The 26,238-nt window shown below is 39.1% G+C and overlaps 1 protein-coding gene across 3 annotated transcripts in view; it reads left to right on the forward strand.

Annotated features, from left to right (window-relative positions):
* Nucleotides 1-7,559: 7,559 nt before the first annotated feature.
* The window catches only part of PEX7 (peroxisomal biogenesis factor 7), an 86,142-nt gene continuing 67,463 nt past the window's right edge, over nt 7,560-26,238 (forward strand). For 2 of the 3 annotated variants that reach the window (XM_072825071.1, XM_072825070.1), the window contains exons 1-5: nt 7,560-7,779; nt 9,179-9,236; nt 10,088-10,238; nt 22,575-22,652; nt 23,033-23,141. In XM_072825071.1, the coding sequence (XP_072681172.1) occupies nt 7,650-7,779; nt 9,179-9,236; nt 10,088-10,238; nt 22,575-22,652; nt 23,033-23,141 (526 nt within the window). In that variant the 5' untranslated portion in view covers nt 7,560-7,649. Of the gene's footprint in view, nt 7,780-8,832; nt 8,969-9,178; nt 9,237-10,087; nt 10,239-22,574; nt 22,653-23,032; nt 23,142-26,238 lie in introns of those variants that run through there. The other variant, XM_072825073.1, reaches the window with a different exon arrangement.

The following is a 26,238-nucleotide window of genomic DNA, read 5'->3' on the forward strand; positions in this document are numbered from 1 at the left end:
TGGCTTCTAGATCCCTCACTGTTCTGCTGGCCCTTCTTAGGAAGCTCTGTTTATGGGGAACCTGAGACTCAGAGATTAATTATTTGCTGAAAATCTTATAGTCAACATCATCAGAGCTGAAATTTCTAGTCATCGCTATTTATAATGAATTGACTCACAGTGTAGTGACTTCTTTTTAACTGTGAATAATACTGTATTACAGACTACAAGAATGAAAGAAGAGAAACAAAGAAAGAAAAGAAAAAGAGAGAGAACTATACAATAGCAAGTGCAAAGACCCTGGGGCTGGAGACTGGGGTGTTTGAGGAACAGGAAAACAAAGAAACAAAGAAAAAAAGAAAAGAAAATAAAAAAATACTGTACTATAGAACATCAAGGATCTTAGGGACTCTGAGAAGAATGCCAGACAACTTCTAAGATTTCATCTTTTTGCCTTTTTGACCAAAGGGGTTGAACATGTTTGAAGGAAACCAGTATTATTTTTATTCCTTAGTTAATGAAAATGAAATGATAGAATTTTTTAGGGTGGAGGGGCAGAGACAGAGGGAGAGAGATTATCTCAAGCAGGCTCCATGCCCAGCATGTGAGCCCTACGTAGCTTGGTCTCACCATCCTGAGATCATACCTGAGCTGAAATCAAGAGTCAGACACTTAACTTACTGAACCACCCAGGGGCCTCTGAAATGACAGCTTTTGAAGAATATGCTCTTTCAGAGCTAAGAAATCCAAGGCACACAATGGGCATACTAGAATTTTAATGTCTGATGCTCAGATTTAAGATGATCATAGACATTCCCTGTATATTTGGCAAATTGTTTCTCTGTCCAAATTTTTATTTGTTAAGAATAAAGAGGGATGCCTGGGTGGCTCAGTGGTACCTTTGGCTCAGGGCGTGATTCTGGAATCGGGTCCCAAGTCCCACATAGGGCTCCCTGCAGGGAGCCTGCTTCTCCTTCTGCCTAGTCTCTGCTTCTCTCTCCGTGTCTCTCATGAATAAGTAAGTAAATAAATCTTAAAAGAAAAAAAAAAGGAATATATTGGGCAGCCCGGGTGGCTCAGCGGTTTAGTGCCGCTTTCAGCCCAGGGCATGATCCTGTGAACCCAGGATCGAGTCCCACGTGGGGCTCCCTGCATGGAGCCTGCTTCTCTCTCTGCCTGTGTCTCTGTCTCTGTCTCTGTCTCTCTCAAGAATAAGTGAATAAAATCTTAAAAAAAAGAATATACAAACAAAATATATAATCCAGAGAAATCGCTTGGTCTGTACTCTATGTTTGTCCAAAAGTGAAATGTATGCACTGGTCGAGATTTACGCTTACTATAAATAGTAGTATTTATGAATTGCTGAGTAAACCTACCAAGAATCCTGGAAACGACTGATCCTGCTTTGACTGATTTCTCTCTGAGGTCAGTTCTAGGTTGCTGTAGTCAGTCTTTATGCTGCTTAGTCATGATGGGAATTATAGTTGACCTGGATTTCCCCATTGACATTTCCACTTGATTAGCTCTGAAATATAAAGTGTGTGAGTTGTTTCATTCTAGACTTAAGTAGCAGGAAACTTCTGCTTTTCTTCCCAAACACACTCCTTCAAATTTATACAAATCAGAAGTCCCAGTAGAATCACAAAACAGATGTTTATGGCATATGATTCACTGACAGGAACTCTACAGGCACCAGTATAGGAATTTTTCACAGGTTCCCAGGTACTACTTAACAAATTAGAGCCATTTCCTACTAACTCAAACTAATTGGGCAAGAACAGTCTAAATTGGTAAAATCTTTAGTCCTATATTTAAGAAAATCTTTCAATTGTAATAAATTTAAACTTGGAGAAATATTACAAGAGTAATACATAAAACATAAAATTCCTATATATGTTTTACCCAGATTCTTAAATTCTTAACATTTTTACCATATTTGTTTTATCATTCTATTCATGCATGTCCATATTCCTTACTTTTTCTGAACCATTTAAAGGATTACCCTTTCATAATTCCCTTTATCTCTTGTTACTTCCTAAGTATTTCCTAAAAATAGGGGCATTTTCTCACATAACCATAGTCATCAAATTTGGGACACTTAAATTGATACAATAATTTTAAAAAAATATTTTATTTATTCATGAAAGACCTGGAGAGAGGCAGAGACATAGGCGGAGGGAGAAGCAGGTTCCCTGCAAGAAGCTGGATGTGGTACTCAATCTCAGGACCCCAGGATCATGATCTGAGACCATGCTCAACCACTGAGCCACTCAGGTGCCCTGATATGATCATTTTTATCTAATCAACCATTCATATGTTTTCAATTATCCCAATAAGGTGTATATGACAGCAACTCTCTGCCTTAGTCTACTTGGGCTTGGTAAACTCCTGTTGCAGACCCTTAAAGATCAATTCACATAAAACCTATATGAACCTTTTCAAATTTTTACCTTTATGAGCCCCAGAAATGCTATGATTTCAAAAGCAATCAGAAATTAATATCAAGACCAGACTGGGTGTTACATGCAACTGATGATTTATTGAACACTACATCTGAAACTGATGATGTAGTATAATTGAATTTAAATTAAAAAAAAAAAAAAACACCAGAGAACAAATGTAAGCATCTTGCGTCCATATAATTTCAGCATAAAAACAAACCAAAAAAGTTAGTTTTAGGCTGGCCTCTGCTGTGGATTAATAAACGGCTTGGCTTTTGAAATATTTAGCATACTTTTTTTTTTTAATTTTTTTTTTAATTCATTTATGATAGTCACAGAGAGAGAGAGAGGCAGAGACACAGGCAGAGGGAGAAGCAGGCTCCATGCACCGGGAGCCCGACGTGGGATTTGATCCCGGGTCTCCAGGATCGCGCCCTGGGCCAAAGGCAGGCGCCAAACCGCTGCGCCACCCAGGGATCCCAAATATTTAGCATACTTTATCCCACTCTGTTACAGTCTTCAAGACCTCCTAGCTAGAAATGATTGATGTAGCCAAAACTCTTCTACTGTACAAAACTCTAGAGAAAGTATGAAACTGAGAAGTAAACTGCAAATTAAGATAAAAATCCAGCATTCTCAGTGTTTTGTCGGGTGGCCTACTTGCATTTAAAAGAGGAATCTTCAAATAATCAATTAAAAAACTCACAGGGAATAAATTTCTAGTCCTGGAATTTCAGGCAGTCTTTAACAAGCCAAACATCAGATCAGCGATTGATGGGGGGGCAGGGGTAAGGGGCAAGTTTGATTAGGAAAGAGCTCAAGGGAACTTTTCTGGGATGATACAAATGTTCCATGCCTTGATGGGGTGGGGGGGGGGTGTCAGTTCCATGGTCTATGCACTTGTCAAAACTGATTGAACTGTACACTTCAGATCTGCTATAAATAAGCCTTTAGTAATGTGGTGGTAAGGTGTGGGGGCAGGAGAAGCATTCTCTATTCCTATGATTAGGTCTTGGTCTTTTAGTGAACCTTGCTTGTACATCTGGAGTGTGAACTTCCCAAGCGTTCCTTAGTTGTTGTTGTTGTTTTTCCCCATTAAGTTAGGACAGAATGTCTGGAATGGGCTGGAGTTGGCTATTTCCCTTCCTTCAGGTCACTTAGGCTCTGGTTAACTAGTTTTCCCTGAGGACAGGCCTTGTTAAGAACACAGTGATCTGACATATTCCAAAATCCTTTACCACCAGAAACAGGAGCGGATTTTTCTCTGATGTTTACTGTGGGAAACTGGTTGGTCTCATGGAGGTAACTCTAGCAATATTTTGGGTCCCCCCTACCCATGACTGGGTCTCCTTGGATATTTTATTTTATTTATTTTTTTTAAAGATTTTATTTATTTATTCATGATAGTCACACAGAGAGAGACAGAGAGGCAGAGACACAGGCAGAGGGAGAAGCAGGCTCCATGCAGGGAGCACGACGTGGGATTCGATCCCGGGTCTCCAGGATCGCGCCCTGGGCCAAAGGCAGGCGCCAAACCGCTGCACCACCCAGGGATCCCTCCTTGGAGATTTTAATCTCTCAGACCTCTCCACACTGAGCATCCAGTAATTTATGAATTCTAGTTTGTGTTTTCCTACAAAGGAGACTACCATTAGTCTCCAATGCTGAATCTTGGCTCTGGTAAGCTACGACTTGCTGCATTCACCTGTCTCTCCAATCTTTTTTTTTTGTTTTAAATTTTTATTTATTTATGATAGTCACAGAGAGAGAGAGAGAGAGAGAGAGAGAGAGAGGCAGAGACACAGGCAGAGGGAGAAGCAGGCTCCCTGCGCTGGGAACCCTATGTGGGATTCGATCCCAGGTCTCCAGGATCGTGCCCTGGGCCAAAGGCAGGCGCTAAACCGCTGAGCCACCCAGGGATCCCTGTCTCTCCAATCTGAAAGGCAGAGGTTTGCTATGGGTCTTCCCCTCAGAGATCCAAGAGCAGTTGTTCATGTTCAGCTTTTTACTTGTTGTTAGGACAGAGTAGTGACTTCCAATCTCCTTACATACAAAATCAGAAATCAGAAGTTCAGGCTTCTTTTTTTAAAGAAAAAATTTTAATTTTAAATTTAAAAAAATATTTTATTTATTCATGAGAAATATATATAGAGAGGCAGAGACATTGGCAGCCTGCAGGGAGCCCGATGTGGATTCCATCCAAGGACCCTGGGATCATGACTTGAGCCAAAGGCAGATGCTCAACCACTGAGCCACCCAGGTGCCCCAAAAGAAAACTTTTTATTTTAAATTATTACAAATTTACAGAAAGGTTGGAAAAATAATTCAAAGTAATCCTGTATAAGCTTCATGCAGATTCCTAAATATGAACATTTTATCATCTTTGCTTTATCTAGCCATTTGCTTAAGTACCCACTCTTCTAATTATTAAGTGCTCAAAATATAGTATATACTTCCTAAAAACAAGAACACAGCCTTACATAAACACAATGCAGTGACTTATCACTAAATCAAGAATTTAGTATCGGTATAAAACTATTAACTAATCCACAACTCTTTACACAATTTCTACCAATTGTCCTCTAATGTTCTTTACAGCAAAAGAGAAACATCTCTCTAGTCCAGGATCTAACTCAGGATCATATATTGCTTTAGTTGCAATATCTCCATAGTGTGCTTTAATGGGAAACGATTCTTCAGTCTTTCTTTGTCTTTCATTACTTCAATATTTTTGAAGAGCACAGGCCAGTTATTTTGTAGGATGTCACTCAGTTTGTTTCCTCATCATCTGCATTCCTCAGGTTATGCAATTCGGGCAGAAACGGCACAGAAGGGACATTGTGTTCTTCCCACTGCATTGTGTCAGGAGGCACAGGCTGTGGATTTGTGTTTTGGATGCTGAACCACTTGGCCAAGGTGGTGTTTGCTAGGTGTCTTCACTGTAAAGTTACCAAATTTCCTTTTTTCACTAATAAGAATCTAATGGGGAGACTTTTTGAGATGTAAATATCCTGTTTCTCTTTATACTTCCTCCTACTAGTCTCAATATCCATTGATGATTCTTGCCTAAAACAATTATTACTCTGGTGATGGCCAAATAATTACTTGTGATTTCATCTACCTTTATTAATGGGAATTCTATTGTAAAGAAACACTGCCTCTTCTCCCATTATTCATATCAGTGTGATTTCTTAGATTCTTATTTTATTCAGTAGGTTATAATATGTAACTAGCAATATATTAACTGCCCCACATATGCCCAGGAAAAGCCCCCTCTGAAAGGTTCCTGTGTTGTGTCCACAGTCTTTCTAACCTTCTCATGTACTTCCTTTCTGGCAGAGAAAGGTATTACAGGCCCCACCATTATGTTAACATGTTAAATTAAAACTTTTCTTAAGCTTATAGGTATTTATTTAATTCCAACTAGTGTTGAAGATTTCATTGTACTTGAAATACTAAATAAGATGGTCATACTTGGTGATTTTTACCCATACCTTTTCATGGCTACCCGTAGAGAGAAAGTTTGGGGACTGGCTTAGTCATTTTCTTTTTGTTTGCAGGTGCAGACACTCAAGGCTTACTAGCTGACTAGCTGTCTGGGTTGTTGGTCTTTCTTTGTTACTGTGAGTTTAAAAGACGTGAGGACTCCCGCTCTGTTTATTTGGTTGGGATGATGTAGTTTAAATCGGAATTTAAATTGTCTGTGTCTGATAAAGCAGCCTCCATGTTGACACTGATTCAGAGCTCACAAGCCACCTCGTGCCACTTCCAAAAACACAGCATATGGGAGATGAGAGTGAAGTGACATCAACCATCTTGGGACCTTAGGTTCACACAGTGCAAAGAACATGAAAACAATGAAACATATGTACTAGAGGATATGTGAGGTGTGCAAACCCTCCCAATTTGAGCTGTATTCTTGAACTGATTAATAGGATCCATCTGTGTCTCCTCTATCCTTCCCTAACTCCTCTTTTTTTTTTTTGCCAAGTCTTACATATGAGTGTTTTTCCCCCAAGGTCTTTGGCCCTTCTCGCTTTTCATAGAACTCTCCTGAGTGAGAACAATGCTTTCTACAACTTACATATTTTCTACCTGCACATAAGCACTCTTGCCTTAGTCTCTGAGGGAATGTCCAATAGCCCATGAGAAATTCACATTCAACATGTTAAAACTGGAGCTCATTTTCTTTCGAAACTGTTACTCCTCCCATGGTCCTAATTTCAGCATAGAGTCCTTGTATCCACCCAGGCACCTAAGTCAGAAATGTGGGAATCATCTTGACTCCTTCCTGTTCCTTACATATCATTTATTACGTTATTGCCTTAAAATCTTATGTATTTTTCACTCCCATTACCATAATCTTTGCTTGAACAAATGCTAGACTGGCTTTTAACTCCCCATTAGCCTCGCATCTGAGCACTAGTGACTATACAATATACTTTGTGGGAATTTTTTTTTTTTAAGATTTATTTATTCATGAGACACATATACACACACACACACACACACACACACACACACACACACACACACACAGAGGCAGAGACACAGGCAGAGACACAGGCAGAGGGAGAAGCAAGCTCCCCGCATGGAACCCGATGTGAGACTCGAGCCCGGGTCTCCAGGGTCACGTCCTGAGCCGAAGGCAGGCGCCCAACCGCGGAGCCACCCAGGCGTCCCAGTGGGCATTTTTAAAAAAAGCTAATTGCTTATGATATCTTTTTTGCCATGCTTCACTCCCGCCTGATTTAATACTACTTCAGGTTACCCCGGACAACACAGCACTCAATTGCCTTCTGGCTCGCTGCTCAGTGTGAGTTGCTGTAGCTTGTCTTACTATGTAATCATCAGAAACACTTCCTGCTGCCAGCTTCCCAAGATCTCAATGGATTAATATAAAACAAAAAAAATCCCTCCGGGAAGGCTAATACGCAAAGACAGGAGTTGTCTGTAAGCAACATGTAACCGTAGAATCACTGCCGTGCTCAGCCTAATTCAGGATAGGTGGCGCAAACCACTTTGTTTTGCCCCAAACAAAAATGGACTCCTTCGGAGTCAAGGCCCTTTCCTTTGCGAGCCAATCGAAGTCTAGCATTCAGGGCCCGGGTGGCCTCACTTCCGCCTCGTCTTCCTGGGTTTCTAACTTGCCGAGGGGGACGGTCGGCTTCCGACTCGGAAAGGCTTGTGGCGGCGCCTGGGCGGCGAGGCCCGGAGGCAGCGGGCGGGATGAACGGGGCGCGCGGCGGAGCGGTGCGGACGCTGCGGGTCCCGGGCCGCCACGGCTACGCGGCCGAGTTCTCCCCGTACCTGCCGGGCCGGCTGGCGTGCGCCGCAGCCCAGCACTACGGCATCGCGGGTGAGGCCGCGCCGCCGGGGCGGGGGCGGGGGCGGGTTCCGGTCGAGCCCCAGCTTCCCCCCGCGGTCAGAAAGCACTTCCGACAGCAGCCAGTGCCGCAGATGGCCAGCGGGGGCAGCCGAGGCTCGCGCCGGTTCCCGCCGCCTCTCTTGTCCCGCGTGGGGAGCGGGTCTGGAGACCGAGTCCGTGGCTCCTTACCGTGGGAAGCAGCACGTGGGCGGTGCCCGCAGCCTGGCGTCCTGCCTTATTCCTCAGTCGGCCGACTCCACCGCCCCGACCTTTTACCCCTGCCCCCGCCCCGGGCACGCGGGGCGCACCTGTAGGGCGCGGGCTTCGCGGCTGTGCCCGCTGCTGCCAGGACTTGGAAGGCGACGGCCTGCAGGGTCACCCCCAGCACCTGCCAGTGGGTCCCCCGTCTCCACGGTCGCCATCCGGGCCGTGCGTCTCCTGAGCCGACGCTCGGAGCCTCCCCACACTGGCCGTCAAGACACTGATCAAGTTCTGCCCCTACCTTTTGCTGTCTCAGGAAAAAGCAGACAATTGCAAGTAGTTGGACCTTCAAGTTCACGGTCTCTTTTCAAGGGCTAGACTGAAAGGCAGGGTTCCGTTCTTAAATTTTCTGCTTTTAATGTGTATCCCTATATTTTCATGCTGAAGCTATGTGAAGTAAGTCTTTGTAGAATGTCAGCTTTTGATAGTCGTTGTTGTTTGGTCCTACAGATGAAAAAAAAAGTGATTTCTAAGACTCGGGGCGAGAAATACTTGCATTTTACCGCTTAGCTCTTAGCGCTTGCACTTGCACATTCAGATTTACAATACTTGTCCACTAATGAGGTTGAAACTCATGAATGAGTTTGATATTTTAAATTAAATCCTTTGTAAAAACTTACAAGGAATTGGTATTAAAAAAAAAACAACAGTCATCTTTAAATAGACTTTTTCGTACCTCAGTCCACATAACAGAACTTTTAAGATACGCTTGTCCTTTAGTAAAATAATTCATTTTTGGCACTGTAATGTAGTAGGGGGAGTAGTTTCTGGGGTCTGTAGATCAGAGGTTTCTCACTTGTGAATAGGGATGATGACACCTATTTGGGAGGCTTATGTGCCTGGCACCCTACCTGGCCACAGAATATGAATTCAAATATCTCTCTCCTGTCTTGGTGCTGTCTCTGGATCCCAAATATAGGTGAGATAATATTTCATGGTTGAGGCGCAATATAGAAAGACAGAAATGGAGAGCACAATCTGGTCATGTTGTAAACATGGTCTCAAGAACTTTAGGGAGAAATTGGTGGTAGTAAAATTAGGTACTCAGTGTTCCATCCCCTTTGACCTTAGATGCTCCCCTCGCAAGTTCAACAGCATAACCCTGATTTTTTTATTTTTTTTTCCTTAGGCTGTGGGACCCTTCTCATATTGGATCAAAATGAATCTGGGCTTAGACTTTTTAGAAGGTAAGGTTGTTCTAATGATTAAACTTACATGTGTATTCTTTGTTGCTATTAAAGCCTTAATACAGATTTTCAATCTTGATGAGTAAAAGATTTTTGAATTTTAAATTTGCAGGAGAAAAGAAACAAGCATTTGCTTGGCATAGAACATACTTTTGCCAATAAGTTGTGACTATGTAACTTCTAATTTTTTTTCTCTCGGTGTCCATTTATAAGATACAAAACTTAAACATAAAAAATATAAACTAGTTAGTATATTATGGGACATTTCTAACTTTGCTGTCTTCTTTACATAGTTTAGTTTTACTCATTCAGGAGCTCATTATCCATTTTGTGAGCTACCTAGCACTTGTCCTTTCTTCTTTCTATGACTCTCTTGACTGTTGGACTTATTAACACCTCTGTCAGGGTTAGTCAATGTCAGAGAAAGGAAGGGAAATCTGTCAGAAGATAATTACCTGCTCACAGCTTAGGTGAAAGTTTTATGTGGAAAGTTGAAACCACTGGCCTAAATTACTATTGTCCTGTGGACCACAGAACCCAGACAGCACCCAGATGTGGCATCATGTCCTTATGGAAATAGTGCCAAATTTCTAGATAGGAGACCTAATTTTAATCTAGGTCTGCAGTTTTCTGGCATATGCATGACCTGGGGTGTTCTTGTCACCTCTCTGAAAGCATTTCTGCATCTGTCAGGTGCTTGCTCTACTTACTTTCATAGTCGTGACGACTGTGTGAGATAATGTGTGTTAAAATATGTGATAAAGTTGAAGAAAAGCTGTAAAATTATGATCGTTATTTTGTCCTCAGCTGCCTGTGTACCTAGATTTTCTGTTTCACTTTTCCTGCTGTAGCTTTGACTGGAACGATGGTTTGTTTGACGTGACCTGGAGTGAGAACAATGAACATATCTTGGTCACTTGTAGTGGCGATGGCTCGCTGCAGCTCTGGGACACTGCCAAAGCCACAGGGCCACTGCAAGTCTACAAGGAACACACTCAGGAGGTAGGAAGGCAGTCTCCCCAGACCGGTTGTTTTTCTTTGGATGAAATCCATTTGGGGCTGGCAACATGGAGACCAGAAGTTTAAGGTTTGGTATTTCCTTACATGTTAGATGTCATTTATTATTTGATTATTCAAACATAAAGTACATCTTGGCCCAAGGAACTAGGAAAGAAGAAAAGGTCAGGCTTCTCATTAGTTAGTAAGAACGCCTCCAGTGGTAAGTATGCTGTGGCACCATTTCCTCCAGAGAAGCCCATCACTTTCTTCTCACTGTAGGCTATGCCTGCCTGCCCTACAGCTGTCGGAAGACATAGGTAGACAGACTTTTCAGAGACATCACAAGATTGCCTTTAGGGCTTCGGTAAGATTCCTAAGGATTTTCAGAATATCTTGGAGCAAGAGCATCAAATACTGATTATGAGACAGAACTTACTGAAGAAATTTGATATCTGAAGCTGGATCATGTGTCTAGGTTCTGTGTGTGTGTGTGTGTGTGTGTGTGTGTGTGTGTGTATGGGTAGCATATAGGTTGAAAATAGGCATAGAAAATAGGTTGGTTTTCGATCTTATAAAAATACATATATATTTTTAATGAACGTGATGGTAAAGAATCCCTCTTGGTGTTTTACCTTAAATGTTTAAAAATTTTCCTCAAGGTAGCAGTAGATGTTTCAAATGAAAACTTGCACATTTACTTTCAAACTAGTGTATACCACAGCATCTGGCCCATAAAGGCCTCCAATGAATGCTGATTAGATGCTAGAATATTAGTCTTTTGTGATAAAAAAAATTAGTTTTGTGAGCATTCCAGAAATCATCTTATAGCTATAGCAATTAAAATTTCTAAGACTGTCATTGAAAATAATGGAAAATTGTAGTTCTTCTATTTAATTGTGAAACCTCTTTGACTAAATGTGTTTATAAATGATCATGTTTTCATAGAATCACTGAAGACAACTTTGGTAAAGGAGAAACTTTAGTTTCCGGATGTTCAATACAAGAGTTCTCACAGAGAACTGAAAATGTCTGAAATTTGGACATTTTTGTGGTACCTTCATGATTTTTGCTTTTTTCTAATACTACTTAATTAACTTAGGGTTGTTTTTTTTTTTTTTTGCGCTTTAATATTTTTCTCTCAAGAGTTTTTTTTCCCCTTAAATCTTTAGTGCTTTGGATTGTTTATCTCATAAATTCTAGGACTATAACCAATAGGTTGTAAAATAATATATCTAGTTATGTTAAATGGCATATATTGATTATATTTTTAAAATGACCCTTACATTATTATTTCACTTATCCTAAAACAGTCGTATTTAGGAAGCCGTGGAATTTATGGCTAATTTAGTATGTACGTTTATTAATTTTCAATGTATGTTAAAAGAAATATGCAATGAATGAAATAAAATGTGTGTACAGTTAAAGTCATCTCTTGTACAACTAGTGACGTGTGTACTACTCTCTGGGAAATATTGTTCTAGAATGTTCCTGATGATGGTCACTTGGCCTTTACTTTATCTCAGTGAAAGTGGATTTCACTATCTCACGAGATAACTTACTTGACTTTTAGATTGCTCTAATGGTTAGAAAATTGCTATTTTTTTTAAGATTTTTATTTATTTATTCATGAGAGACACAGAGAGGGAGAGAGGGGCAGAGACACAGGCAGAGGGAGAAGCAGGCTCCATGCAGGGAGCCCAACGTGGGACTCAGTCCCGGGTCTCCAGGATCAGGCCCTGGGCTGAAGGTAGCACTAAACCACTGAGCCACCTGGGCTGCCCAGAAAATTGCTATCTTAAGCCCAAATCTACCTTCTATCAACCAACTGTTGTTTCTATCAACAACTATTGTTTCTAATGCCTTTCTCTGCAGGGATAAGACTAAGTCCAGTCCCTCTTTCCCAGGAGAACCCTTGAAAATAGTCACCATGCCCCCATTTTGGTCTTCTTCTTCTGGACTATGCATTTGTAATTCCTTTAGGCTGTCTTCAGATTATATGGTCTCTGTATCTTTTACCCTCTTGGTAAATTCCTTCACATACTCCTCTTTTTCATGGTTGCTTTTAACATTGCATACATTATTTATTCTAGAAATATGATGATCAGTGCTGAGCTTTTTAAGATTTTGCCACAGTAAACGAAGCCTCTGGTTCTAATAACGTTACCTAACATGGCTGGCTGTAGATTTTTCCTTAGCCATGTCATAGTATTGGGTTACTTTGAGTCCACTGATAAGGTACTTGATCTCTGTTATTTGAACTGCAGTGAAACCAGATTTATATCATTCTGTAATTATGTAACTGGATTTTTTTGAGCTGAAGACATCTTTGTGGGTTTTTTCCTTTCAGGCTGCTTTTCTAGGTTGTTCTTCCTTTAATTCTTTTCAAATGCAATTTTTGATAAGCACTTGTATCAGGATGACTTGGCTATTAGTGTTAATAGAGAACACAACTAAAAATAGATTCGATAATCGTCTTATTATCTCACACAACAAAGTATTGGAGGTGGAACAGGTGCTGGCTTGGTTATTAAGGGCTTGACAATGCCATCAAAAACCCAATTTCTCTTTGCCTTTCCACTCTGTTATCCTTAGTGGGTGTTCTTCTTCTTCTTAAGCTGCTTATAGTTCCAAGTATCATCTTATCACCTTTGAAGGTCTAAGGGCAAAAAAAGTGAATGTTCCTGTCTTGGGACTTCTTTTGAGGAAAAGCTTCCTCAAAGCTCTACAGCAGACATCTCTTCAAATCTCTGTAACTAGAAGAGTATCATATACCTAGTCTTAACAGTGTCACTTGTGGGAAAACAAGCCACTATTCCTGCCTTCACCTAAACAAAACTCAGCCCTGGGATGAGGAAAGGACAGAGTTTTTCCCTTAAAAATTAGGGACAAAATTAGGGTTCTGTGAGCAAGGAAGAAAGGGGGATTGGCTCTTGGAGCACCAACCATCCCCATCTGCTACAGCATACTTCTTCTCTTTTTCACAGTCCTTAGTAAAAATCAAAGTATGTCAAGCAAGGTGATGAATAGAGAATTGTAGGATATTCATAAAGGCCATCCTTTGAGAGAATGTGAAGAGAAAGAATTTCTGATGATTGACTTAAGGCTCAGTATTATAATACAAAATATTTGGCATTAAAAAAATTATTTATTCATGAGAGACATCGAGAGAGAGAGAGACAGAGATAGACAAACACAGGCAGAGGGAGAAGCAGGCTCCATGCAGGGAGTTGATGTGGGAATCGATCGTGGGTCTCCAGGATCATGCCCTGGGCCGAAGGCAGGCAGTAAACTGCTGAGCCACCCAGGGATCCCTATTTGGCATTTTTTCATTGAAGAAAATACAGCATATATTCAAAGGATGTCTCATACCAAATACTCAGAAACACTTAAAAGGACTTAAGATCAGACAAGAGAGTTTTGAAGAGCTAATAAATATTTGTTAAATAAATTACTAAGTGAACATAGCTGATTTTCCTTTTTTTTTTTTTCCTACCAGCATTTTCAAGAATACCAAACAATAGATTATTTTCTCCTGTGGGTAATAGTATAGACTAAGGATGAATAGCCTGGTTTCAATCAACTTTGAGTTGAGTCATGGCTCTGTAACTTACCTGCTGTGGGACCTTGGCTAGTTCCTTGTTTCTCCTAAAACTTAGTTTCTTCATTTGCAAACTGAGGATAATAGTCTGTGTCAGAGGGTTGTTGTAAGTCCTTAAAACAGAGCCGACACTAAGTATAAATATGAGCTATTATTATATCTTATTGTACTAGGGTTAGAAAGACATAGAACAAGTTAGGAATCCTCCACTTAAGCTATTTCACTGCTTGATAACTGAGAAATGTCCTAACAATCAATTTTCAGACAATCAGATGAGTAGGTGCTGAAGTGAAAAGGAGAAATCCAAGACCCAGATATATTTTAGGCCTGAGAATTAAAGGGCTTGGTGAAATGGAAAGAAAGAAAAACATGGACATTATCTGTGTGCATAGCTTCTAAACTTAGCATCAAAGCAAGAATCCGATTTTCCTATCCATTGTTAACCTGGTGTCTGCAGAGGCCATTCTGTCTTTTGAACTCCATTAAATGCCTGTAGTTTAGCCTGCTGCTGAATGTATAATAGGAATGGAAGAATAGGAAAATTTTAAAAAGATCCAGCAAGGAGACTAGAGGGTGAACTGAGAATTTTGTTTCTGTACCTCATGACTTACAACATGGTGTTGTAAGTAGGTGGCTCCTACTTTATTTATTTTTTTTTATTTTTTAAAATAATTTATTTATTCATGAGAGAGAGAGAGACAGACAGACAGACAGACACAGGCAGAGGGAGAAGCAGGCTCCATGCAGGAAGCCTGACATGGGACTCGATCCCAGGTCTCCAGGATCACGCCCTGGGCTGAAGTCGGTGCTAAACCACTGAGCCACCGGGCTGCTCTCCTACTTTAGATCTAGTAGGAAATATATGTAGGAGAATGGTATAATCTTAATTGATAATTTTAAATCATGTGAAACTAGAAATTCTTTTTAGTTTAGCTACAATCTGATATCAAATGAAGTTATCCTATGAGATTATTGGCAGAGCTATTTAAATATATCTAGAATTTACATTTTATGTGGGACAGGGAGGAATAATATATATACGTGTATATATATATATACGTTTATATGTGTGTGTATATATAGTTATTTCTGTGTATATTTCAAGAAGTAACAATGGAAAAATAATACAAAATAATAATAATACAAATAAAATAATAATACAAAAGCTAATAAAAATTGTTACCCTTAAAGGCATCAGGAAGAAATCAGGGGAGAAGGGACAAGATGGACAATTTCTCCAATATAATTTGTATTACAATTACTTTTGACCTTGGAACAGTTGAAATATTTTATAAAATTAAAAATTACCATTTGATTAAAAAAGAAAAAAATTGCCAAAATTGAAAACAAATAGAAACAAATTAATCTAGTGGTGTATCAAATTGTATCAAATCCACATAATCAGGGATTGAAAATAATGATTTCTAGTGACTTTAAAATGCAGTATTGTGATTGTCCATGCCTAATCAGATATGTCAACAAAAGGAATTGCAAAAAGTTTTAAATTGCATTCAGAAAAATCAGTATTATTATTTTGAAACTCTCATATTATTTTGTAGGTTGAAGCATACCAGTAATTATGTTATCAGAAACCAAAAATTTTTACATAAGAAAAAGTGATAAGAATAAAGAAATTAAAAAGAGACATTTAATCTTAAAATTGAATGAGAAATATCTGTACAGACTCATCATTTCTTTTTCTCTGTGTAAAAAAATATATATATCCTGGTTCTTTGGACTGTAAAGACCGAAAAGCAATGACAACTGAGTCACAGTGAATATCCCTAGTGCCCAGATTACTGCTTCTAAATATCATTTCCCATTAGAAAGAACTGGGATTTTTGGAGAGATAGTTGATTCCAGGACTGAGTAGGAAATATACAAGATAAATCTAAGATGCCTTGTGTCAGAAAACTATGAAAGACCACTGGGATCACATCGAAAGTTTAGAAGAGACACTGTGAAAGAGGCTCTCATTGGCCAATGTTGGACAATTTCAACATCAAAAAGAATGACAACAATATGTTAGAACACTATACACCCACACAGAAACCATACACGTATGTGTACTTCCACCCATTACATGGAGTTGTAATCATTAAAAAATAACAGCTGGACACCACTGGTGATTACAAGGACAGGGGACTCATTCTGAAAATTGCTAAGATAAGGAATCGAGGCACTTATTCTGCCTTTCCCGTACGAATTTTATTGTGGGGTAATTGGACCCTTGATGTGGAAAATTCTCATAACAGAATTCTGGCTAATAAATGTAGAAGGAATTGCATAATTAGAAAGTCACCATTTAGTAACCCCGAATGAAATAATGACTGTAGGCAAAGGTTATCCATGGATGCTAAAACATTAATTTAATATTGATACGTCTTGTGAACAGTTTTTAGGGTTACTAAAAGAGGATCAACTAGTGATTATACACCTAATACAATAGGCAGCTAAAACAAGATTGAACTGAATGTAATCAAGCCTCTAGACCTAAAGTCCATCTTAAAGGAATGGGAAGGGCAGAGGGAAATGGTGGCACTATGAGGAAACAGCCAAATTCAGAGTGTAGAAGAGCCTATGGGACCATGAACTTGGTGTCTTCAACAATTGTAAATGTCATGGGAAGGGTGGGTGGGTAAAGCAAGGTGGGAGAGGAGGATCTTCCTAGATTAGACCTAAGAGACATAACAACTAAGTGTAAAATGTGGATTTTTTTTGGTTTCTGGTTCACATAAACCAACTGTAAAGAGACATTTTGTAGACAACCAGGAAAGTAAAATGTAGACTGAGTTTTAGATGATATTAAGGAACTGTTTGTTCATCTTTTTAGGTATAAAAATAGCCTCATGCTTCTATAAGAAAGAAAAACATCCTTATCTGCTTACTTATTTATGAGTGAAGTAAGTCCAACAGTCATTCAATCGGTCCAGGACATATGAAACAAGTGGTAGAATGTTGATAATTATGGAAAGCATGTGATGGATACCTAGGAATTTATTATGATATTTTTTCTTTTATGTGCATTTTAAAATTTCTATAGTGATAAATTAAAAAATTGTTTCACATTAAAAGAAGTATGTAGCCTTTTCTAAATCACTCAGTAATTAAAAGTCAGTGTCCCTTTCCTTTGTATTGATACAGGTAAGTATGAACATTCTGGACATAGTTTTTATTTGATGATTTTTAATTAAATAGACCAACTTAAAAAGGGCAACACTAGACAGCAGATTAAAAACGAGCTCTTTGGGAATTGGTTTCAGTAATAAAATTTGTCCTCTCACGCTGTGGTTTTGATGAGGTTCAGATTTCATAAAGCAGCACAAAATATTGTTCAGTGGTTGTTTTTTTTTCCCTTTTTGCAGTTTCTCAGTTAATTTTTTTCCTGCCAAGAGTAACTATATCAGATAGGCCTTTAGAGGACCCTGCTTTTAAAAGCATAACTGCATACCCCTCCTCTTTTTTATCCTTAATCTGACCATTAAGCCATGTCTACTCTTTGAGCAGGAGTACAGGGGGAATTGGGAATAGGGAAAGGATGGAAGACTAGACTTATTGTGAGAGGTGCTCTTCATTCAGATTTGTTTCTTTGTCCCTTCATCCATTCTAGAAACTTTGCTTAATCCTACTGTGTGCAAGGGACTGCATAAGGCCTAGCGGGGACGATGAACAAGTCAGACATGAGTCCTCCCCGTCTCTAGGGATGGAGACTTGAGCTGCTGGTGACCTCATGGATAATGTAATAAGTGTTGGAATGCATGGAGTGCTATAAGAGGAAAGGATCTTGGGGGAGGGTCAAGGAGGGCATCCTTATGTCTGCAGGGAGAGTAGGAATTAATTGTTCAAATGGAGAGGCCAGAGGAATAGGGTTAGAGGTAAAGGCAAGTGCACACTTGAAGGGGAGGGATTGAGCCTCTGTGCCTGGAACAGTTAGCATCTTGGCGGTTAAGCTAAAATTGGTGGCAAGACACTGAAGATGTTTAAAAATTTGCTAAGAAATATTTATGCTCATGAAATATATGTAAGCTGTAAAAATATATAATGAATGCTTGCATATTCACCATCTCACTTAATAAATAAAGTATTTCCTATGCTGTTGGAGCCCCAGCTTGCAGATGCTATCTTTCTTGTATCTACTTTTTCCCCTAATTCTGTCATTCTCCCTCCTTTGGCCTTTACTATCTTCTTCCCAGGAGTAACCACTAATTCTGAATGTCTTCTTCTGTTTTCTTTGCTTTTCCTTTTAGTCTTACTGCATATGTGTGCATCCCTAAACCATTTGTAGTTTTGCAGGATTTTGACCTTTCGGTAATAAGCAGCAGCATGGATAAATCTCAATGTTGAGTGAAGATGGTAGGTTACAGGAGACTCATAGTATGAAACCATCGAAGGGCTTTCTACAGGAGAATGACATTTGTGTTTCTATGCAGCATAGATCATGGAGGTGAGCACGGATGGATGGGGAGAGCAGTTAAAGGATGCTACACACGGTCTAGGTAGTAGCTAGTGTGGGGTTGATGACTATAGCCTCTTAAGAAAAATTATATGCAAACTTGTAACCATGGTCCTTTGGGATCTTGTCCCTTCTATTTAACCTTTCTGTTCTTCAGACATGACAAGCTTGGTTCCTGCTTCAGGGTCTTTCCCTTTTCTTCTGTCAAAGCCTTTCCTCTCAAACCTGCAGTTTTGTCTTCACTACACTCAGGTCTCTGCTCAGAGAGGTCTTCCCTGACCACTCTATCAATAAGTGACTCCTTCCTTCTATCATTGTTTGCCAGTCTCTTTCCTTGGTTTTGTTGTGCTCTGTAGCTTTATTTTATTTTATTTTATTTTATTTTAATTAATTAATTAATTAATTAATTAATTAATTAATTAATTTATTTATTTATTTTTTATTTATGATAGTCACACACAGAGAGAGAGAGAGGCAGAGAGAGAAGCAGGCTCCATGCACCAGGAGCCCGACGTGGGATTCGATCCCGGGTCTCCAGGATCGCGCTCTGGGCCAAAGGCAGGTGCCAAACCACTGCACCACCCAGGGATCCCTGTAGCTTTTCTTTAAATTCACAATCTGAAATTATTTATTTATAGCTTGTCTATGATCCATGAGGGCTGGGACTTGATCTGTCTTGTCTAACATTGTACCCCACTTTCCCTTGTGCTTCATACATAAGTAGGTGCTTGATAAATATTTGTTGAATAACTCAGTAAGGTAACTTGAAGTTGGGATAATGGAATCTACTATTCTTTTTCAACTGTCTCCCCAACATGCCTCTGGCTGTAAACTTTTTTCAGAGCCTGAGGTTAATGCCCAAACCCTGTTCCCACTAGACATTTATTTCCATTTAACTATCTTGCTGTCCCTTCAAAGTCAGTATGTCTAAAATTACACATTATCTTCTTTCCTCCAGTCTTCCCATTTTGTTAATGCCACCACCACCGACAGTCCCCAGGCACAAAACCTTGGTGTTATCCTGCAGTGTTCTCAGTCCTAATCCCTTGAGTGCTATCTATGCCTGTGTATGTCTTTGGGGGAGTTTCTGATCACTATTTTCACTTCTGCTTTTTGCTGTTGATATTTTAGCCAGGCCTTACGGCCCTGCTTGGATCCTGTCTTCTGGCCATCAAGCTGAATTTTGTATCCCAGCACCCATTTTGTACTTATGTTTATAGTTGTTTTTTTTTTTGTTTTTTTTTTTAACAATATCTATCCTGGCTTGGACTGTTACATTCCCATATCCTAAATTGTAGACACAAACACATAAAATATTTATTGAGTTGCCTTTATTTCCTTCCATGTTATCCCATTTAACCTCACCATGTGTGTCTTGTCCTTAGTTTTGTCCTAGAGTCCTACTGCTTATACTTTGTTGTATGACTGATGATATAGCTGGCAGCAACACCACCATTAACGTAGTTATCTTACCTCCTATCTTTTGTTCTCACTAGGCCTGCATTCTCTCTGAGCCTGTGGGAGCTCTTGCACTTTCAAAAGATGAGAAGTCATAAGCTTTCAAATCCTATGTCATGCTGTAGAGGCAGTAAAATCTGACATGTTGGTCTTAGTTTTTAGTTATATTTGTTCAGTTGTCCTCTGAAATGAAAACCGTAGCTCTTTATAATACCTTAGTGATGCAGATTGTAAAGATAAATTTAATTGGGTACATTATTTTAACTCCCGTTTATTGAGTATTTATTATATTGCAATGAGCATAGACATACAAGCTGGTTTTGTTCTCATGGTGGATTTTCTAGACTTTAGCAGGTATTTAACACAAGTTGTTGTAAAATATGGTGAATGTTAAATTGTAATTAGGTACAAAATGCTGTTGGAATGCACAAAAGGAAGCATTTCAGTCATCAAAGGCTTTGTTGAGGGGAGGCCTGTTTCATAAAAGACAGGTGAACAGGAGTTCACTAAGTTGACAGAGGCTTTAAGTTCTTGAATATTGATCATTCATGAAAACAAAATGGAATCAATCTGGGCTCTGATGAAGGGCAATACCAGTGAAGGGCAGGCTTTTATTTCCTTAATATTGTAGCCCAAGGTCATCCCAATTCAACAGTGCCCTCAAGTAGTGAAGTAGTGTGGTATAGAGACAGCCTAGTGTAATGATTAAGGGTAGACTCAGCAGGTAGGCTGCTGAGGTACAGAGTTCAGCTGTGCAACTTACTAGCTGTAGGAATTTGGGACAATTTATTTAAACTTTTTGGGTCTTAGCACAATATTTCAGAGGAGTTAAGATTAATGAGATAAAATATGTAAAATGCTTGTAACAGTATCTGGCACACAGTAGATGCTCAATAAAGGTTTGCTATTATGGTTATTTTTGACTGTTCACATCAAACTAGAGCAGGAGTTGGCAAACTACTACTCATGGGACAGCGCCCAACCTAGGCTACTCTCTGATTTGTAAATTACGTTTTATTGGAACACAGCTTTGTCTACTCATCAGGGTCATCTATGGCTACTTTTTTGCTCTAGCAGGCTGACATACAGAAACCAAATGTTCTATAAAGCCCTGAATTATTGCTCTTTACAGAAGAAATTTGCCTTGTCCTGGCCTACAGGACAAAATCAAACTCTTGAGCTCTCAAGATCTTCTGTGACTACTTCCAAGTCTGTCTTTTTCCACCCATAACCAATAGATGGCCACAGCAGCTCTTTGGTTTTTGCTGCCCCGTCTATATGAGCTGTTCTCTGTTGCTGGCTTGTGGTTTCTTCAGTGTTCCAGCTGATCTCTCTCTCTCTTTTTTTAATATTTTATTCATTTATTCATGAGAGACAGAGAGAGAAAGAGGCAGAGACACAGGCAGAGGGAGAAGCAGGCTCCATGCAGGGAGCCTGACGTGGGACTTGATCCCGGGTCTCCTGGATCACACCCTGGGCTGAAGGCGGTGCTAAACCGCTGAGCCACCCGGGCTGCCCACTTTTTTTTTTTTTTTTTTTTTTAAGATTTCATTTATTTTTTCATGAGAGACACAGAAAGAGAGGCAGAGACATAGGCAGAGGGAGAAGCAGGCTCCATGCAGGAAGCCCGATGCGGGACCTCGATCCCAGAACTCCAGAATCATGCCCTGAGCCGGAGGCAGATGCTCAACCACTGAGCCACCCAGGCGTCCCTGATCTTCTCTCTTTTGCGTGAATATGGACAGCAGCAGAGCCAGGACTAGGATAGGGTGGGTGAGGGTCTCATCTTAGGTACATGATTCAGGAGGACCCCCAAAATTCAGTAGTCAAATAATGTCAATGCAATATTTTTAAAAATCATGATTCAAAAAATCTGTGAAAGTTTTAGAAAACTTTGTAAAGTTTTAGACAGAAACAGGATCAGTATTACTTTTTTTTTTTTTAAACTGAGACTCCAATATGGCTAGGCATGGTACATAGTACATTGTACATAGTGCAAGACAGCAGAGAGCAGGGAACCCATGCTTAAGGTACAGCAAACTGCAGACACTCCTGCCTCCTACATAAATAATATGGTAGCAAGAATTTTTAAGATTCAGAAAAATCTGATGGCTGGTCATATTTAGTGATGTATACTCAGGACTACTTTAATTTAATAAAGAATAATTATGCACATGTTTTGTAGAACTTAGCTTACAATAGTGATCTATATATAATCTATTATATAAAATGACAATAAAAATATTTCCATAAGATTTTTATTTTTTTATTTTTATTTTTTTCCATAAGTTTTTAAATGGTTCATTTGAAATCATTCACTAAAAGCAGTAAAGCATAGATTAGAATAGCAGCATTGGATAACTAAAGCTGTTTACCAAGAGATCTGAAAGGATTACCTGGTTCCTATAAGCTTTTTCTAAGAAAGGCCAGATAGCAATATTAATTGAATTTTAATGCTTTCTGATAAACACTGACCTGGCAAGCTTTTTTAGATGACTAACTTTCTAATCTGCTTTGACATTTCTACAGGGTGCTGCAAACAGTGATTTGTTGGTAGGTTAAAAATATATATGATTTGTTTTAGTGAAGGAGGTTTGGAAATAATCTGTAGAATTCTATTAAAACCAAATGGAATCTTATCTGTAAGGAGTATGTCTGGAGGAATAGACAAAATGGACTTTCCATTTCTCAGGCACCATGTTGAGATTTGTAGGACTTTCAATGAGGTGAATTAGTTGTTCTACTGGCTATCACTGTTATGAAGAGACAAAATGTAATATTGAACTTAATGCTCCTTTGCCTTCTAAATGACACATTAAAATATTTTTAGGTCTATAGTGTTGATTGGAGCCAAACCAGAGGTGAACAGCTTGTAGTGTCTGGCTCATGGGATCAAACTGTCAAATTGGTATGTCATCATTACTGTATTTAAAACCAAATATTCTCTTCCCCAAAGCTTCCCTTGAATTTTTTTCTTTTCTAGAACATACTTTTATATCTTTCAATTACACAACTAATTTTCTTTTCAAAAAACTATGTTAAAGCATTTATTAGAATTTAAGCATTTTTAACCTTTTGGCTATAAACTAACCACTAGCTCAGGATTGATTATTTTGGCCCTTTAAATACCATTTTACTTTATGTGAAAATAGACTTTAAAAAATCCTTGAGATATGTATGTCTATTATATGTGTATATATACATATATATGTAGTGTTTTGTATGTATTATATATAAACATAAATTTGAATTTGCCTCCAAGTAATTGATCTATTCATTTATTTGTAGTGGGATCCAACTGTTGGAAAGTCTTTGTGCACCTTTAGAGGCCATGAAAGTGTCATTTATAGCACAATCTGGTCTCCTCACATCCCAGGTTGCTTTGCTTCAGCCTCAGGTAAATAATTTGGTATTTACCAAAAAAGCCTTACTTGTGGTGAATGGTGGCTCTGCTTTTCCCAGTAGGTGGCGCTGTGGACTTGAGATTTGGAAGGAAAAGGGGCCACAGTAGTATTCTTTGTGCTGTTTAGCCACTGAATTGCTTTGCTTAGATGGCATTATCCTTGGTTTATCAGAATGAAGGTTGCTAAGTCTGAGTAAGAGTTACAAGAATGTTAATATGTGCTAATTAATGATAAATATTTGTGATGATTGACAAAGTCAAATCATCACTATTATTTTGCTTCTTTTGTAACTTTCAAAAAAATTTATAAAGAAAAAACAAAAATGATATCCCAGATAAGCCTTATTCTAGACTTACCGTATGCATAGTGATTAAATTCAAACAGTACAGAAACATGCCAAATGCAAAGTAAGTCTTCACCCCTCTGCCTCCATAGAACCATGGTTAACTTTTTCTTGTATTCTTCCATAAAGATTTTTATTCTCATTCCAGAATGTATGGTACAAAAACAAAAAATGTTTATGGGGGAATATTCTTGAGGAAGAGTCAGATGTCTTTAAAGACTGAATTTGATTAGTGATGTTAGGTTTTATTTTTATTTATTTATTTTTTAAAGATTTTATTTATTTATTCATGAGAGACACAGAGAGACAGAGGTAGAGATATACGCAGAGGGAGAAGCAGGCTCCATGCGGGGAGCCCAATGTGGGACTGGATTCTGTGGCTCCGGGATCATGCCCTGAGCCAAAGGCAGGAGCTCAACCACTGAGCAACATGCACCCTACCCCACCCCTGTCCCTGATGTTAGAGTTTATATGATTATAGCTATAAAATTTTTGTTGTTGAAATTGTACAGGAAAATAATTTTATGAGTTTTCTCATAAAATTTGCCCCATCCCAAATTCATTTCCCCATTGAAAATATTATTATAAAACAGCTTTTTATTATGGAAATTTCTTAGTAGCCTTCATCTAGTATTATAGTTGAATTGAGTGAATCATGGTGCCATTCAGAGGGAGTTCTTAGACTCTAGTTTTAAATAGACTTGATGGAAAAGAACATTCACCAATTATATTTTATGAATTATACATATAAATTTATATACTTAAACTTAGGGAATTGAAACTAATTTAAGATAGAAAAAGAGGTACACCATGTTTCTTTTATTTGATCCATCATCAGTAAACATTTGGCTAAAGAATTTTCTGAGTACTATTTCTTTCCGAAAGTTGCTGACACTTTAACATACGTTGCGTCATTTTTCTTCTGGATAATTTGTGTAATGTACTGCATGCCATTAAAGCTGTGAAAAATGTAGAAATGAAACAAAGGTGAACAATGTCAATTGGCATAGACGAGGCAGGGTTGCTCTGGTAGGCTGCCTCCTCGAGTCACTTTGACCCCACCTTGGTGAACAAGTAGTAGGAATGATAAACCAATGTCTCAGGGTATTCCAATGTGAGGGTTTATTAAATGAGATCATTTGGGGAGTATATACATAAAATATCCTATATGACACTAATGACTTTCAAAAGTGTTAATTATAGAGCAGCAACACCTTATAGATTAATCAAATGATAACAACAACCTTCTTCGTCCTGATGATACCAGTTAATTCTGATAGTGAGAATCTGATAATGTTAATAGTTATTTTAAGATTTATTTTTTTTAAGATTTTACTTATTTATTCATGAGAGACACACACAGAGAGAGAGAGGCAGAGGAAGCAGGCTCCATGTAGGGAGCCTGATGTGGGACTCGATCCTGGGACTCCAGGATCACGCCCTGGGCTGAAGGCAGGCGCTAAACCACTGAGCCACCCAGGGATCTCCTATTTTAAGATTTAGACCTTGAAATGATAAATAAATGCACTTCCTTGATCTTTTAAATGTTTTCCAATTTGATGAATGAAAAATGATACCTAATTTTTGTTTTGATTTGCATACTTGATTACTAGGGATAGTGAGTATTTTTTATGTCTGTTGACCATTACTGTTTTTCCCTTGTGAGTCTCATGTTCATGTTTTTGGCCCATTTTTCTACTGAAAGATGTTTGTTGTTTTTCTGTATTGATGCATGAGCTCGTCTTTAGTTTTGGGGATCAGTCTTCTGAAAATACACATATTTTCCCAACTTTTTGTTTGTCTTTTATTTTATTTTATTTTTTTTAATTTTTTTTAAAAATTTTTATTTATTTATGATAGTCACAGAGAGAGAGAGAGAGAGAGAGAGAGGCAGAGACACAGGCAGAGGGAGAAGCAGGCTCCATGCACCGGGAGCCCGACGTGGGATTCGATCCCGGGTCTCCAGGATCGCGCCCTGGGCCAAAGGCAGGCGCCAAACCGCTGCGCCACCCAGGGATCCCTTTGTTTGTCTTTTAACTATTTTATTTTATGTTGTTTATTTATTTATTTACTTTTAGTATATGCATTTAAGTTTTTTGGTAGTCAAAACAATCCATGCTTGTTAAGTTTCTGGCTTTCATTTAGGATGAATATGGAGTTGGCTCAGTGAAAAATAGGAGGCATTGCATGGCACAGAAGGAGAGACCATTCCAGGCAGAGAATAGGCTGTCCAAAAGTTAAGAACTTGGTGCATATTTGAGATACTGAAAGAAGGTCAGGGAGACCATGCATAAGAGGAAAAGGTGGTAAAAATGAGGTTGGGCAGTAGAGAAGGGCCCAGATCACATGTCATGGACTGGATTCACAAGTTTGGATTTTATCCTATGGACATGGGCATGGCACTGAATAGGTTTAAAAAACTAATTCTGGGGATCCCTGGGTGGCGCAGTGGTTTAGCGTCTGCCTTTGGCCCAGGGCGCGATCCTGGAGACCCGGGATCGAATCCCACATCGGGCTCCCGGTGCATGGAGCCTGCTTCTCCCTCTGCCTATGTCTCTGCCTCTCTCTCTCTCTCTCTCTCTCTCTCTCTCTCTCTGTGTGACTATCATAAATTAATTAATTAATTAATTAAAAAATTTTAAAAAACTAATTCTGGCAGTGTGTAGAGAATAGTTGGGAGGTGAGCAGGAAGGAGTGCAAGATTTAACTAACAGAGATGAGGGCATGGGCAAGCATGGTGGCAGAAG

The sequence above is a fragment of the Canis lupus genome, chromosome 1, assembly GCF_048164855.1.
Source record: "Canis lupus baileyi chromosome 1, mCanLup2.hap1, whole genome shotgun sequence".
Taxonomy (NCBI): domain Eukaryota; kingdom Metazoa; phylum Chordata; class Mammalia; order Carnivora; family Canidae; genus Canis; species Canis lupus.